A 16,059-nucleotide genomic window follows, 5' to 3' on the forward strand; every position below is an offset into this window, starting at 1 on the left:
CAAGTACTGCTCAGACCACTGAGCCACCCTCCCCAGCCCTAAGTACTGCTCAGACCACTGAGCCACCCTCTCCAGGCCCAGGTACTGCTCTGACCACCGAACCACGATCCCCAGGCCTAGGTACTGCTCTAAACAGAATGCGACCCTCCCCAGGCCTGAGTGTTCTGACCACTGAGCGACCATCCCCAGTCCCAGGTACTGCTCTGACCACTGAGCCATCCTACCCAGTCCCAGGTACCGCTCTGACCACTGAGCCACCCTCCACAGCCCCAGGTACTGCTCTGATCACTGAACCAACCACCGCCCCGCAGTCAGTGCTGCCCTGACCCCTGAGCCACCCTCCCCAGCCTCAGCCGGGGGTGCTCTCACCACTGAGCCCCACAGCGCACTGCAGTCGCTGCTGCTCTCACCACTGAGCCACCCATTACTCCACAGTTGGTGCTTCCCTGACCATTGAGCGACCCTACCCAGCCCCCTGTGCTCTGACTACTGAGTCACGGTCCCCAGCCCTAGGAACTGCCCTGACCACTGTGCCTCCCTCCCCAGGCCTGGGTGCTCAGACTACTGAGACACCCACCACACCGCAGTCGCTGCTGCCCCAACCACTGAGCGACCTTACCCAGCCCCAGTCCCGGGTGCTCTCACCACTGAGCCACCCAGCGCCCTGCAGTCAGTGCTGTTCTCACCACTGAGACACCCTCCGTAGTCCCAGGTACTGCTCTGACCACTTAGTTACACCACCCAGCCCCAGGTACTGCTCTGACCACTGAACCACCCTCCCCAGCCCCAGGTACTGCTTTGACCACTGAGACGCCCTCCCAAGCCCCAGGTACTGCTCTCACCACTGAACCACGATCCCCATGCCTAGGTACTGCTCTGACCATTTTGACACCCTTCCCAGCCCAGGTGCTCTGACCACTGAGGAACCCTCTCCAGCCACAGGAACTGCTCTGAACACTGAACCACCCTTCCCAGCCCCAGGTACTGCTCTGACCACTGAGCCACCTCACCAGCCCCAGGTGCTCTCACCACTGAGCCACGATCCCCAGGCCCAGGAACTTCTCTGACCACTGAGCTACCCTTCCCAGCACCAGGTACTGCTCTGACCATTGAGCTTCCTTCCCCAGACCCGGGCACTACCTTGACCACTGAACCACAATCCCCAGCCCCAGGTACTGCTCTGACCACTGACCCACCCTCCCCACCCCCTGGTGCTCTGACCACTGAGCCACTCATCCCAGCCCCAGGTACTGCTCTGACCACTGACCCACCCTCCCCAGCCCTAGGAACTGCCCTGACCACTGTGCCTCCCTCCCCAGCCCTGGGTGCTCAGACTACTGAGCCACCCTCCCCAGCCCCAGGTACTGCTCTGACAACTGAGCGACCCTCCACCCCGCAGTCAGTGTTGCACTAACCACTGAGCCACCCTCCGCAGCCACAGGTGCTCTGACCACTGACCCCTGATTCGTTCACACAACTGAGACACCCACCGCACTGCAATTGGTTGTGCCCTGACCACTGACCTACCCTACCCAGCCCCGGGTGCTCTGACCACTGAACCACCCTCCCCAACCCCGGGTGCTCTGACCACTGAACCACCCTCCCCAACCCCGGGTGCTCTGAACACTGAGCCACCCATCACGCCACAGTCAGTGCTGCCCCGACACTGAACCACCCTACCCAGGCTAGGGTGCTCTGACCACTGAGCTCCCCATCCCAGTCCCAGGTACTGCTCTGACCACCGAGCCACCCTCCACAGCCCTGGGTACTGCTCTGACCACTGAGTCACCCTCCCCAGCACCAGGTACTGCTCTCAGCACTGAGCCACCCTTCCCAGCCCCGGGTACTGCTCTGACCACTGAGCCACGAACACAGCCCCAGGTACTGCTCTGACCACTGAGCGACCCACCGCCCCGCAGTCAGTGTTGCACCAACCACTGAGCCACCCTCCCCAGCCCCAGGTACTGCTTTGACCACTGAGACGCCCTCCCAAGCCCCAGGTACTGCTCTCACCACTGAACCACGATCCCCATGCCTAGGTACTGCTCTGACCATTTTGACACCCTTCCCAGCCCAGGTGCTCTGACCACTGAGGAACCCTCTCCAGCCACAGGAACTGCTCTGACCACTGAGACGCCCTCCCCTGTCCCAGGTACTGCTTTGACCACTGAGCGACCCTACACAGCCCCGGGTGCTATGACCACTGAGCAACCGCCCCTGCAGTTGGTGCTGCCCTGTCCACTGTCCCACACTCCACAGCCCCGGGTACAGCTCTGACCACTGAGTCACGAGCCCCAGCCCAAGGTACTGCTCCGACCACTGAACCACGATCCACGTGCCTAGGTACCGCTCTGACCATTGGGATACCCTTCCCAGCCCCGGGTGCTCTGACCACTGAGCTACCCTTCCCAGCCCCAGGTACTGCTCTGACCATTGAGCTTCCCTCTCCAGTCCCGGGCACTACCTTGACCACTGAACCACCCTCCCAGCCCTGGGAGCTGAGAGTACTAAGCCACCAAATGCCCCGCAGTCAGTGCTGCTCCCACCACTAAGCCATCCTCCCGAGCCCCAAGTACCTCTCTGACCACTGACCCACCCTCTCCAGCCCCAGGTACTGCTCTGACCACTGAACCACCCTCCAGGCCCAGGTACTGCTCTGACCACTGAACCACGATCCCCAGGCCTAGGTACTGCTCTAACCAGTATGCCACCCTCCCCAGGCCTGAGTGCTCTGACCACTGAGCCACCCTCCCTAGCCCCAGTTAGTGTCCCGACCACTGAGGCACCCTCCACAGCCCCGGGTGCTCTCACCACTGAGCCACTGACTCGTTCTCACCACTGAGCAACCCACTGTCCCGCAGTTGGTGCTGCCCTGACCACTGAGCCACAATCCCCAGCCCCAGGTACTGCTTTAACCACTGAACCACGATCCCTATGCCTAGGTACTGCTCTAACCACTGAACCACGATCCCTATGCCTAGGTACTCCTCTGACCATTTTGATACCCTTCCCAGCCCCGGGTTATGCCCTGAACACTGAGTAAGAATCTCCAGCCCCAGGAAATGCTCTGACCACTGACCCACCCAACCCAGTCCCAGGTACTGCTCTGACCCCTGAGCCACCCTCTCCAGCCCTAGGTACTGCTCTGACCACTGAGCAATCCTCCCCAGCCCCAGGTACTGCTCTGACCACTGAGCAACCCTCGCCAGCCCCAGGTACTGCTCTGACCACTGAGCCACCCTTCCCAGCCCCGGGTACCGCTCTGACCACTGAGCCACTCTTCCCAGCCCCGGGTGCTCTCACCACTGAGCCACACATCACCCCGTAGTCGGTGCTGCCCAGAAAACTGAGCCACCCTCCCGAGCCCCGGGTTCTGCTCTGACCACTGGGCCACCCTCCCGAGCCCCGGGTTCTTCTCTGACCACTGACGCACCCTCCCCACACCCAGGTGCTGCTCTGACCACTGAGCCACCATCCCCAGACCCAGGTCCTGCTCTGACCATTGAGCCATCATACCCAGCCCCATGTACCACTCTGACCACTGAGCCATCCAGAGCCCCGCAGTCAGTACTGCCCTGACAACTGAACCACCCTACCCAACCCCGGTGCTCTGACCACTGAGCCACCCTCCCCAGACCCAGGTGCTCTCACCACTGAGCCACCCACTGCCCCACAGTCAGTGCTGACCCGACCACTGAACCACCCTCCTCAGCCCCGGGTGCTGAGACTACTAAGCCACCAGATGCCCCGCATTCAGTGCTGCTCCCACCACTAAGCCATCCTCCCCAGCCCCAAGTAATGCTCTGACCACTGAGCCACCCTCCTCAGCCCCCGGTTCTGCTCTGACCAATGAGGAATCATCCCCAGCCCCGTGTGCTCTGACCACTGAGCCACCCTCTCCAGCCCCAGGTACTGCTCTAACCACTGAACCTCTATCCCCATGTCTAGGTACTGCTCTGACCATTTTGACACCCTTCCCAGCCCTGGGTGCTCTGACCACTGAGCCACCCTACCCAGTCCCGGGTACTCTGACCACTGATCAACCCTCCCCAACCCCAAGTACTGCTCTGACCACTGAGCCACCTCCCCAGGCCCGGGTGCTCTGACCACTGAGCAACCCTCCCCAGCCCCAAGTACTGCTCTGACCACTGAGACACCTCCCCAGGCCCGGGTGCTCTGACCACTTAGCCACCCATCTTAGCCCCAGGTACTGCTCTCACCACTGAACCACGATCCCCAGCCCCAGGTAGTTCTCTGACCACTGAACCACCTTCCCTATCCCCGGGCACTGCTCTGACCACTGAGCAACCATCCCCAGCCCTGGGTACTGCTCTGACCTCTGAGCCGCCGTCCCCATCCCCAGGTTCTGCTCTGACAACTGAGCCACCCTCCCCAGCCCCAGCTACTGCTCTGACCACTGCACCACCCTCCCTAGCACCCAGCACTGCTCTGAACACAGAGCCACCCTCCACAGCCCCGGGTGCTCTGACCACTGAGCCATCCTCCACAGCCCCGGGTGCTCTCACCACTGAGCCACCCATCATTCCTCAGTCAGTGCTTCGCTGACCATTGAGCGACCCTACCCAACCCCCTGTGCTCTGATCACTGAGTCACCCTCCCCAGCCCTAGGAACTGCCCTGACCCCTGTGCCTCCCTCCCCAGCCCTGGGTGCTCAGACTACTGAGCCACCCACCACACAGCAGAAGGTGCTGCCCCAACCACTGAGCGACGATACCCAGCCCCAGTCCCGGGTGCTCTCACCGCTGAGCCACCCACCGCCCTGCTGTCAGTGCTGTTCTCACCACTGAGCCACCCTCCCCAGTCCCAGGTAGTGCTCTGACCACTGAGCCATCTTCCCCAGCCCAAAGTACTGCTCTGACCACTGAGCCGCAATCCCCAGTCCCAGGTACTGCTCTGACCACTGAGCCAGGAACCTCAGCCCCAGGTACTGCTCTGAACACTGAGCCACCCTCCCCAGCTCCGGGTACTGCTGTGACCACTGAGCTACCCTCCCCAGCCCCTTACTGCCCTGACCACTGAGCCACCCTCCACAGCCCCGGGTGCTCTCACCACTGAGCCACCCACCGCCCCACAGTCGGTTCTCCCCTGACCCCTGAGCTACCCTACCCAGCCCCGGGTGCTGTGACCACTGAGCCACCCTCCCCAGCCACGGGTACTGCTTTGACCACAGAGCCACTATCCTCAGTCCCAGGTACTGCTCTAACCACTGAGCCACCCTTCCCATCCCCGGGCACTGCTCTGACCACTGAGTTACACTACCCAGCCCGGGGTACGGCTCTGAGCACTGAGCCACCCTCCCCAGCACCTTGTGCTCTGACCACTGAGGAACCCTCCCCCGCCTAAGGTGCTCTCTCCACTGAGCCACCCACTGCCCCGCAGTCGGTTCTCCCCTGACCACTGAGCAACCCTACCCAGCCCCAGTTACGGCTCTAAATACTGAGCAACCCTTCCCAGTCCCATGCACTGCTCTGACCAGTAAGCCACCCTCCCCAGCCCCAGGTACTGCTCGGACTACTGAACCACCCTTCCAGTCCCAGGTGCTGCTCTGACCACTGAGCCTGGAACCTCAGCCCCAGGTAGTGGTCTGACCACTGAGCCACGATCCCCAGCCCCAGGAATAATAATAATAATAATAATAATAATAATAATAATAATAATAATAATAATAATGCGGAGTAGGAGGACAAGGAGGAGGAGGAGGCGAGGGCGGCAGAGGAGCTCAGTAGTTAGCGACTACCCCCCCCCCCCGACATCCACGCGGCGGCCGTCTGGTCCTGTTTTAAGGACGCAAGGCGTAGGAACGGGGTCTCTGCCGCCCACCCCTCCACTCACCAGCCCCCGACGACCGCCCGCGGCGATTCACCGGAGGCCATGTTGAGCGACGGCACAGACGGCCCTGCCCTGCCCTCGGTTTTTTTTAAGAAAAGTTTTTTTAAAAAAAGGAAAAAAAAAAACCAAACCCGGTTTGTCGGACTCCGTGTGGCTGCCATGTTTGGGTGTCTGTGTCTGCCTGAGTGAGTGAGGCTGAGTGTCAGTGTGAGTCTGAGTGTGAGTGTCTGTATGTGTGAGTGTATGAGTCTGAGTGTGAGTATGATTGTGAGTTTGAGTGTTATCAGTGTCTTGAGTGTGAGTCTGAGCAAGTGTGTGTCTGAGTCTGAGTGTCAGTGTCTCTGTGTCTGAGTGAGTGTGAGTCTGAGTGTGCATGAGTGAATCTGCGTGTGAGTGTGTGTGAGTCTCAGTGTCAGTCTGACTGTCTGTGTCCGAGTGAGTCTCAATGTAAGTGTATGAGTCTGAGTGTATGAGTCTGAGTGTATGAGTGTGTGAGTCTGAGCGAATCTGAGTATTTGTATGAGTGAGTCTGAGCCTGTTTGAGTGTGAGTGTATCAGTGTGTCAGTGAGTCTGAGTGTCAGTGTGAGTCTGAACGTTAGAGTATGAGTCTGAGTGAGTCTGAGTGTGAGTGTATCAGTGTGTGTGTGAATCTGAGTCTGAGCGTGAGTCTGACTGAGCATGTGAGTGTGACTCTGAGTGTATCAGTGTGTGAGTGTGAATCTGAGTGAATATAAGTCTGAGTGTGAGTGTATCAGTCAGTGTGTGAGTGTGAATCTGAGTCTGAATATAAGTGTGAGTGTGAGAGTCTGAGTGTGAGTCTGTGTCCTGCGTGGAAGGTCCCAGAAGGTCACGCCGGGCTCTGCAGGGGGTCGGGGTCCAGAGGGCAGTGGGGGGCGGGTCATAGGGTCGCCCACACCATTGAAACGAGACAATTATCGCCTTGCACATCCGTTTGCACACGCGCTGCATTGCATCACGGGAACCCGGTGCTCTTTTATTTTTTTTAATTTTTTTTTTATTCATTTTCTTTCTGCTCTGCACACGGCTCTTGGCGCACGCGCCGCGCGCACTCGGGTGATTTTTTTTTTCTTGCACTTTGGGAATCTCTAGCGATCGATCGATGGGACGGCTCAGTGGTCAGAGCCCGGTCGAACAGTCACGCGGATCTGTGACTGATAAAGGATGGCTGGCCCCCATCGTGGCCGGGGAGCAAGGCGGCTCAGTGGTTAGAGCGCCGGCCGCCCCCCCTGATTGCTGACTTAAAAAGATGGCATCCGGGCCCTGAAGCGAGGGGTGGGGCTGGGGAGGGGGTGCGGCAGCTCAATGGTCAGAGCTCAATCGAAAAATCGCGCCGATTTATGATCGATTAAAGGTGGCATCGCGGCTGCGAAGGCCGCTCAGTGGTTGGCGCAACCGGCGACGACGACGGATCAAGGACGGCGTCCGCGGCCTGAAGCGAGGAGGGGGACTGGGGAGGCAGCTGAGTGGTTAGCGCTCAATCAAACAATCGTGCCGATTTGTAATCGATTGAAGATGGGGAGGTGGCTCAGTGGTCGGCGTCGGTGCCGAATCCAAAATGGCGCCGGCGGCCTCCGCGAAGCGAGGGGGCGTGGCTCAGTAGACCCAGGACACGGGCACCCACTGCGGGTCGGCGCACGCGCGGTCGAAGGCCTCGCACAGGCGCCCTAGCGTCTCGTCCACACCGTTGTGCACCAGGCAGAGGTCGAAGAGGTGGGCGTAGCGGCCCCGGATGGCGTCGGAGTCGGCGCGGAGCTGGCGCAGGGCCTCGGTCTGCGGGGGGGAAAGGGGGGTGGGGAGTAAGGGCGGCTCAGCGGTCAGAGCACCGGTCGCTGGTGAATTATTATAAAATTTTTAAAGATGGCTCAGTGGTTAGAGCTTCACCGAATGACTAAAGACGGCTGCCAGAGCTCTTGCGTGGGTGGGCGGGTGGCTCAGTTGGACGGGTGGTGGGGTGGGGTAAGGGGGAGAGGCGTCGGTGGGTGGCTCAGTGGTCAGAGCTTAATTGAATTGACCCCGTGCGTGACCCGGATGTGAACCTCCCCCTTCCCTCACCTCGGCGCCCTGGTCCGTAGGCGCGATGAAGACGATGAAGGGCGAGAGCTCAGCGGTGCGCACGGCCTTCAGGGTCTGGGTGTGGGGAGGGAGCCGCAGGTGACCACCGTGATCCCTGACCCCCTGACCCTAACATTGACCAATGACCCCTGACCACTAACCGTGACCCAGACCCCTGAACCCTTGACCCTTTCCCCTACTCTCTACCCCTAACCCCGACCCATGACCCCAACCCTAATCTCTGACCCCCGACCCTAACCATAACACTGACCCCTGACCTTGACCCTGCATTTGATCACCCACTTCCCTCATCCCATGGCTGGAACCTGACCTGACCCACACCCCTGACCCCCGACCCTTGACCCTATCCCCTACCCCTAACCCCTACCCCCGGACCCCAACCCTGATCTCTCACCCCCGACCCTAACCGTAACACTGACCCCTGACCCTGAATCTGTTTTTGATCACCCACTTCCCTTATCCTACGTCTGGAACCTGACCCGTGACCCTTGACCCTGACCTCTGATCCCCAGACCCTGATCCCAGACCCTAACCCTGACCTCCGACCCCTGACCACTAACCGTGACCCAGAACCCTGAACTCTTGACCCTTTCCACTACCCTCTACCCCTAACCCCGACCCCTGACCCCCGACAGCCCCCCTCATCAGCCGCCCCCCGCCCACCTGGGGCTCGATGTCCAGGACGGCGACCTGGCCGCACTCGTGGATGCGGCGCACGGCGTCGAGCCTGGTCCCGAACATGTCGCCCCGGAAGCTGCCGAACTCCAGGAACTCGTTGGCCGCGATGCCCCGCGCCATCTCCTCCGCCGACACGAAGTGGTACTCGGCGCCGTCCGCCTCGCCCTTCCGCGGGGGCCGCGTGGTGTCTGCGTGACCGGGCGGGGCGGGGTTGGGGATGGGTGTGCCTCCCACCCAGCTGCCCAGCCTCATTTTGTGTCTATGACATGGACAGCGCTAACCAGTGAACTTCCCAGCCCCCGTTCTTTGTTTTTAACGGGGGAGGCGCCACCCACCCATCTCCCCGGCCCAGTTCTGTATCTATGACGTGGACAAGGCTACCCACTGAACTTCCCAGCCCCATTTTGTGCCTGTGACACCAGGAAGCGCCACCCACTGAACCCCCCCCCCCCAGCCCCGTTTCCTGCGTCTGTGACGCGCAGTGCGCCGCCCACCCGGCTCCCCGGCACTCACGCGGCGCGGGGTAGGCGAACCTCTCCGGGTTCTGGGCGAGCAGCGCGTTCTTGATGTGACTCCGCCCGACCCCGCTGGCCCCTGCATTAGGACAGGGGTTTGGGGGGATGTGAGGGAGGGGCGTGGGGCGGGGCATCCGTCAGTGTCGCTCAGGGTGGGGACCCCACACACACTCACGCTCGCACTCAGAGGACAGAACACCGGTCGGGTAGGTCAGTGGTTGGAGCCCCTTCCCGAGGAAGGCCCAGACCCATTACCCAGGGCGGCAAACAGAGGCCGGGTCCGGGAAGCGAAGGGGGCTAAGGGGGGCGGGGCCAGGGGTCGAAGGGTGCGGGGCACAGGTACCGATGAGCACCAGCGTCTTCCTCTTGAACGCGGGGAGCCGCACGACCTCCTCGTAGGAGACGACGTCCAGGCGGTCAAAGACTGGAGAGGGCGTCGGGCAGTGGAATGGAAAGCGCATTAGGCGGGGTGGTGCAGTGGGTGGTGCCCTGCGGTCAGGCGTTGTGAGGCGGGGTGTTACGCGTAGACCACTAGGCTTCCTGACCGCGCACCGGCCATGAAAACTTAACTTCGTTACTTGAGGGGTTGGGGTTGGGGTTGTGGGTTGTGCGCAGACCGCTAGGCTCCCCTGCCCGGAAGTCACACTCACTCGCGCTGTGCTTGGCCAGGTATTTGTCCTTGCACTTCTTCTTCTTCCCGAAGGGGCTGCAGCTGGGGGCCTCAGCCGGGGCCACCTGGGCCGCGCTCGCCGCCCTCCTATGGATGGGGGGGGGGGACAGAGGGCGAGGGCTCAGCTGGGGCTCAGTGTGAAGTGAGTGAGTGTGAGTCGAAGAGTGAGTGTGAGTACAAGTGTGAGTGCGAGTCTGACTATGAGGGTGAGCATGAGTGTGTGTGAATCTGAGTGTGAGTGAGGAGTGAGCGTGTGAGTGTGTGAGTCTAACAGTGAGTGTGAGTGTGCGTGTGAGTCTCCGTGTCTGTGAGTGTATCTGAGTGTCTAAGTGTGCGAGTGAGCATGAGTGTCTGCGACTCTGAGTGTGCGAGTGTGAGTGCGGGGCAGGGCCGCTCACCACTCCTGCAGCTCCGGCGAGGGGAGGAGCCCCGCCGACCCCCGGGCGTTGCCCTGCACTCGTCCCTGCCACCAGTTGCCGTCGTCCTTGTTGATGACCTGGATGACGTCGCCCGTGGAGAACGCGAGCCCCGCCTCCTTGCAGGGGATGAGGTCGTCCTTCTGGGGGTCGTAGTCGAACTGCGCCCGCACGAACATCTGGGAAACATGGCGGACGGGAGGGGTGTGTGTGTGTGGGGTGGGGGACACATCCCACTGTCAAAGTCCTGTCAATCAGATTCACCAGTCACATCCCAGTGTCAATCAAATTCCTGTCCTGGTGTCAAACTCACGTCCTGCTGTCAATGAGACTCCTGTCCAACCGTCAACCAAATTACTGCCTGTCAATCACATCCTGCTGTCAATCAGACTCCTCCTGTCCAACCAAATTACTGCCCGCTGTCAATCATATCCTAATGTCAATCAAACTCACATCCTGCTGTCAATCAGACTCCTGTCCAACTGTCAACCAAATTCCTGTCCAGCTGTCAATCACACTCAAGTCCTGCTGTCAATCAAACTCGCTGTCAATCAGACTCACATCCTGCTGTCAAGCTCACTGTCAATCAAACTCCTGTCCCGCTGTCAATCACATGCGCACGCACAGAAGCCACGCCCCCATCCATACCTGCAGCGCGGGAAGGCGGCTCTGCTGGCGGGGAATCACCTTCAGCGAGATCGTCCCCCGCGTCTCCTTCTGTGGGGCGGAGAGAGGGAGGGGGGGGAGCTGACCGCTGAGCCACCCCTTCCCCGGCCCCCGGCCCCCACCTCGAGTTGACCGTGTGGTTTCTGGGAACCGGACTCCGGACCCCTGACCACTGAGCTACCCAGCCCACCCCACCCCACCCCACAGCCCCATTCTCGTGTCGGTTTGACTAAGGTGGCTCAGTGGTCAGAGCGCCGACCGCCCTCCAGCAGGGCCCGCGTCTGCACTGTCCCGGGGGAGACAATGGTAGAGGGGGTGGCTCAGTGGTCGGGGCAGCACTGAGTACGGGGCGGTGTCTCAGTGGTGAGAGCGCCTGGGGCTGGGACGGTGGCTCAGTGGTCAGAGCACCTCCTGCAGACCCCGCGTCCGCCCTGTCCCGGGGAGATGATGGGAGAGGGGGTGGCTCAGCGGTCAGCGCGGCTCCCGCCCCCACACCCACCATGGCCCTCTGCAGCTGGTCCACCGAGCGGCCCGTGACGTCCGTGCCGTTGATCTCCAGGATCTCGTCCCCGACGTGCAGGGAGCCTGGCCGGCGGGAGAGGACGTTACGTTGTCATGGTATACATTATATACGTCTCCTATATCATTATGTTATGTCATTACTCATGTCACGTTATATTAAGTTGTCGTGTGATTAATGTATATATTACATACATTATTATACCACTTATTGTATGACTACATCATATATTGTTAGTTATATTGTTATGGTTTTACACTGTTATATGTGTTATGCATATCATTACATCATGGAATATATTCTATAGCATACACCTTACACATTATATATTATGTCATATTACTTATGTTGCATTATATTAAGTTGTCCTGTGATTAAGTTAATGTATGTATTATATACGTCTCGTATATTATAGTATGTCATGTTACTCATGTCACGTTATCATATTAAGTTGTCATGTGATTAATGTATATATTATATACATTATTTTATTACTACATCATATAGATGTTCTATACAATCACACCATCACGCGCATCACATACGTCACCTTATCACATTGTTACATACGTTACCTTGCCTGTGGGCGGCGCCACCATGCAGGATCCGGGCCACGGTGCAGGACGCGGCCTTGTCGTTCAGCTTCAGGGTGATGCCCTGGGGCGGGGACGGATGTAAATATTGATGTAAATAATAATGTAAATATTTATAAGGATATTAAAATATGAATAAATTTATGGATATCATAACAGTGGTTATTAATTAAGTATTCATTAATAATTACTTGATAATGTAAATAAATACTTGTAATAATATAAACAACGCAAATGCGACTGGTAATGTAAACAATGTAAACAATAATAATAAACGTTAATAACGATGAAAGCAATGAGATCAATATTAAGAATGTAAAAAGTAATGTAAACAACGCAAACAAATCTTTATAATAATAATGTGTTCATGGTAATGTAAACAATAATAATAAACATTAATAAAATAGTAATAAAATCAATAGTCCATATTAGCAATGTAAAAAAATGTAAAGATTAACTTAAACAATTATATAAACAATAATGTACATTAATAATAAAAGCAATAAGGTCAATAATAATATAAACAATAATGTAAATAAGTAATAATAAATAACAGACATTAATATAAACAGTAACGTAAACACTAATAATAAATGTTAATAAAAGCAATAAGGTCAGTATGAATAATGTAAAAAGTAATGTAAACATTAACATAGACAATAATGTTAACATAACGTAAATAAATGTTTATGATAATAAGTGATGTAAACATTAATATAAACAACAACGTAAGCAATAATAATATACGTTAACAATAATGTAAACAGTAACAATAAATGTTAATAAAATAGTAATGAAAGCAATAAGGACAGTATTAATAACGTAAATAATAATGTAAACAACGATATAAACAATAAAGTGAACAGTAATAATATATGTTAGTAATGATATTAAATAACAGTTATAATAATTAAGTATAATAATAATGTAAACGGTAATAATAAACGTTAATACCGATAATAAAAGCAATAAGGTCAATATTAATAATGTAAATAATTAATGTAAACAGTAATATAAACAATAATATAAATATTTATAATAATGTAAACATTAACACAAACAACGTAAACAATAATAATATACATTAACAACAACACTAAGCCCTGCCCCACGCAGGGCCGGGCGGCCCAGTGGTCGCTCCCCGCCCTCACCATGGGCTCCGCGCTCTTCTCGAACCGCACGACCCGGACCCCGCGCGCTGCCTCCTCCTCCTCCCCGAGGTCCACGGAGCCATTGGTGCGCACGGCCCCATCCTCGGCCCGGTCCGACTGCGCCTGCGCGGGAGACGAGGGTGACATAAGCAGGTGACAGGTGACGTAAGCGGGGAGGGGTGGCGTGGGGTCCATCAGACTCGGTGGTGCTCAGACCACTGAGCCACCCTCCCCAGCCCCGGGTGCTCTGACCACTGAGCCACCCTGCCCAGCCCCAGGTACTGCTCCGACCACTGAGCAACCCTCCCCAGCCCCAGGTACTGCTCCGACCACTGAGCAACCCTCCCCAGCCCCAGGTACTGCTCTGACCACTAAGCCATCCTCCCCAGCCCCAGGTACTGCTCTGACCACTGAGCCATTATCCCCAGCCCCAGGTACTCTCACCACTGAGCCACCCTCCCCAGCTCCATGTGCTCTCACCACTGAGCCATCTTTAATAAATCGCAAAGTAATGGCGGCCGGCGCTCTGACCATTGAGCCACCCCTCCAGTCCCGGTCCAACTTCTTCTCCCCCACCCCAGAGGCAGTGGCTCGGTGGTCAGAGCCAGGACTGCAAGGTGGTGGCTTAGTGGTCAGAGCGGTGACTGGGGAGCCGTGGCTCAGTGGTCAGAACCGTGACTGGGGGGCAGTGGCTCAGTGGTCAGAGCCGTGACTGGGGAGCCGTGGCTCAGTGGTCAGAGCCATAACTGGGGGGCGGTGGCTCAGTGGTCAGAGCCGTGAATGGGGAGCGGTGGCTCAGTGGTCAGAACCGTGACTGGGGAGCCGTGGCTCAGTGGTCAGAGCCATGACTGTGGTGCTGTGGCTCAGTGGTCGGGGTACCTGGGGCTGGGGAGGTGGCTCAGTGGTCGTAGCGGGAGACTGCGGGGCAGTAGGTGGTCAGCCATTCTTACTAAGGCTGGTGGGGAGGTGGCTCAGTGGTGAGAGCAGCACCGACTGCGGGGCGATGGGTGGCCCAGTGGTGGGGCAGCTGGGACTGCGGGGTGGTGGCTCAGTGGTGAGAACGAGACGGTTGCTCAGTGGTCGGGGTACCTGGGGCTGGGGCGGTGGCTCAGTGGTGAGAGCAGCCCTCAGTGCGGGGAGGTGGCTCAGTGGTCAGAGCGATGACTGCGGGGCACTGGGTGGCTCAGTGGTCGGAGCGCAGCGGAGCAGGGGGCCACCCGCGGGGGGGGGGGCCCTTTAAGTGCGTGGCCTCCCCGGGTTAAGGGAGAGACCCTGACCCTTGAGCCCTCCGGCCTCTCCTCCTCCACTTATCAAGATCTCTGGGAGCGGCCGGCGGCGGCGCTGACCACTGCGCCGCCCTAACCTTTACCCCCCCCCCCACCTCTCCCACCCCCAATGCGGGGGCTGACCGCTGTCGCCCTGACCACTGGGCTACACCTGCCCCCTGCCTCATTTCCATCTCAAGTGAGGACTGGGGGGGGGGGGGGAACGGGTCTCTAACCACTGAGCAGTCTCTGCCACGGTGTTTACTTCTTATATTTATCGCCTCCGCCCTTTGAACCCCGCCCTTTGACCCGGGGCCGCCGCCCTCTCCTCCGAAGGAGGTGGGGGGCCCGGCCTCTGCTTCTGAAGCGACCCCGGGGGAGGAGGGGCCGGAGAGCTCAGTGGGCAGCGTGGCTCAGTGACCGGGACCAGGCCTGGGGGGGCGGGGGTCGGCGCCCAACACCGGGACCGTGAATCCCGGTGCGCAGCCCCCCCCACCCGGGTTCCCGACCACTGCGCTACCCGAACCCCGAACTCTTATCCCCCCTTCCCCGACTCTGCGCTGCCCAATGCGGTACCCGTCCTCGATGCCCCCGGGGCAACTGCGCGCCCCACCCTGGGGCAACTGCGGGCTGTTTGCGCTGCCCGATGCGCCACCCGACCTCTGCGCCACCACCCCGGGGGCAACCGCGGGATCCGGGCCCGGAGCTGAGGCCTCCTCCGCCCCTAGGGTGGGTGGCCCTGGGGGACCCCGAGATCCCCGGTGGGGGTGGGGTCAGGGGTCGCCCCGCTGACCTCATCACCGCGGCCTCCGCGGTTCCGCAGCAGCTGCTCCAGGAAGAGGTCGGAGAGCGCAGTGCGCAGGCCGCTGCCGCTGTCGCCTCCGTCGCCAACGCCGCTGCCGGACTCGAGCGTCATCTCCGGGGCCGGGGCCGGGGAGCGCAGTGGTCGGAGCTCGGGGGGCGAACCCCGCGGCCTGGACCTCGGTGGGGTGAGGAGTGGGGACACCGGGAAGCCGGGAAGGTCGGGAGGAGTAGTGGTGACCCGGGCGCCGCGGAGGAACCCGCGCTACGCCCCGCCCCGGACCCCGGACCCCGCCCCGGGCCCGCCCATCAGGCGCTCGGCGATTGGAGGAGGAGGCGGGGTTCGAACGCCGCCGCGGTGATCCCGGAACTGGGAGGGAAAAGAAATAAAAAATAAAAATTTATGGAGGCCCGGGCGGGGTGGGTCAGTGGTCGGAGGCGGCGCGGGTTTGTGACGCGGCTGTGGTTCCCCCGGAGGCTCAGTGGTCAGCGCTCGGCGGTTGGAGTGGGGCGCGGGTTTGTGACGCGGCTGTGGCTCCCCCGGACGCTCAGTGGTCGGCGCTGGGCTGTCGCAGGGGGCGCGGGTTTGTGACGCGGCTGTGGCTCCCCCGGAGGCTCAGTGGTCAGCGCTCGGCGGTTGGAGTGGGGCGCGGGTTTGTGACGCGGCTGTGGCTCCCCCGGACGCTCAGTGGTCGGCGCTGGGCTGCCGCAGGGGGCGCGGGTTTGTGACGCGGCTGTGGCTCCCCCGGAGGCTCAGTGGTCAGTGCTCGGCGGTTGGAGTGGGGCGCGGGTTTGTGACGCGGCTGTTGCTCTCCCGGACGCTCAGTGGTCGGCGCTGG

At 59.1% G+C, this 16,059-nt stretch overlaps 1 protein-coding gene across 1 annotated transcript; it reads right to left on the reverse strand.

Annotated features, from left to right (window-relative positions):
- Positions 1–6,882: 6,882 nt before the first annotated feature.
- On the reverse strand, positions 6,883–15,494 carry Mpp1 (MAGUK p55 scaffold protein 1). Its single transcript, NM_001037659.1, is given in 12 exon segments — positions 6,883–7,642; positions 7,925–7,999; positions 8,609–8,811; positions 9,137–9,217; positions 9,482–9,562; positions 9,789–9,895; positions 10,207–10,403; positions 10,873–10,941; positions 11,390–11,475; positions 11,986–12,067; positions 13,155–13,277; positions 15,213–15,494. Coding segments are annotated over 12 exon segments (1,404 nt in total). The 5' UTR covers positions 15,336–15,494; the 3' UTR covers positions 6,883–7,465.
- Between the last annotated feature and the right edge of the window lie 565 nt (positions 15,495–16,059).

The sequence above is a fragment of the Rattus norvegicus genome, chromosome X, assembly GCF_021556685.1.
Source record: "Rattus norvegicus strain SHRSP/BbbUtx chromosome X, alternate assembly SHRSP_T2T, whole genome shotgun sequence".
Classification (NCBI taxonomy): Eukaryota; Metazoa; Chordata; class Mammalia; order Rodentia; family Muridae; genus Rattus; species Rattus norvegicus.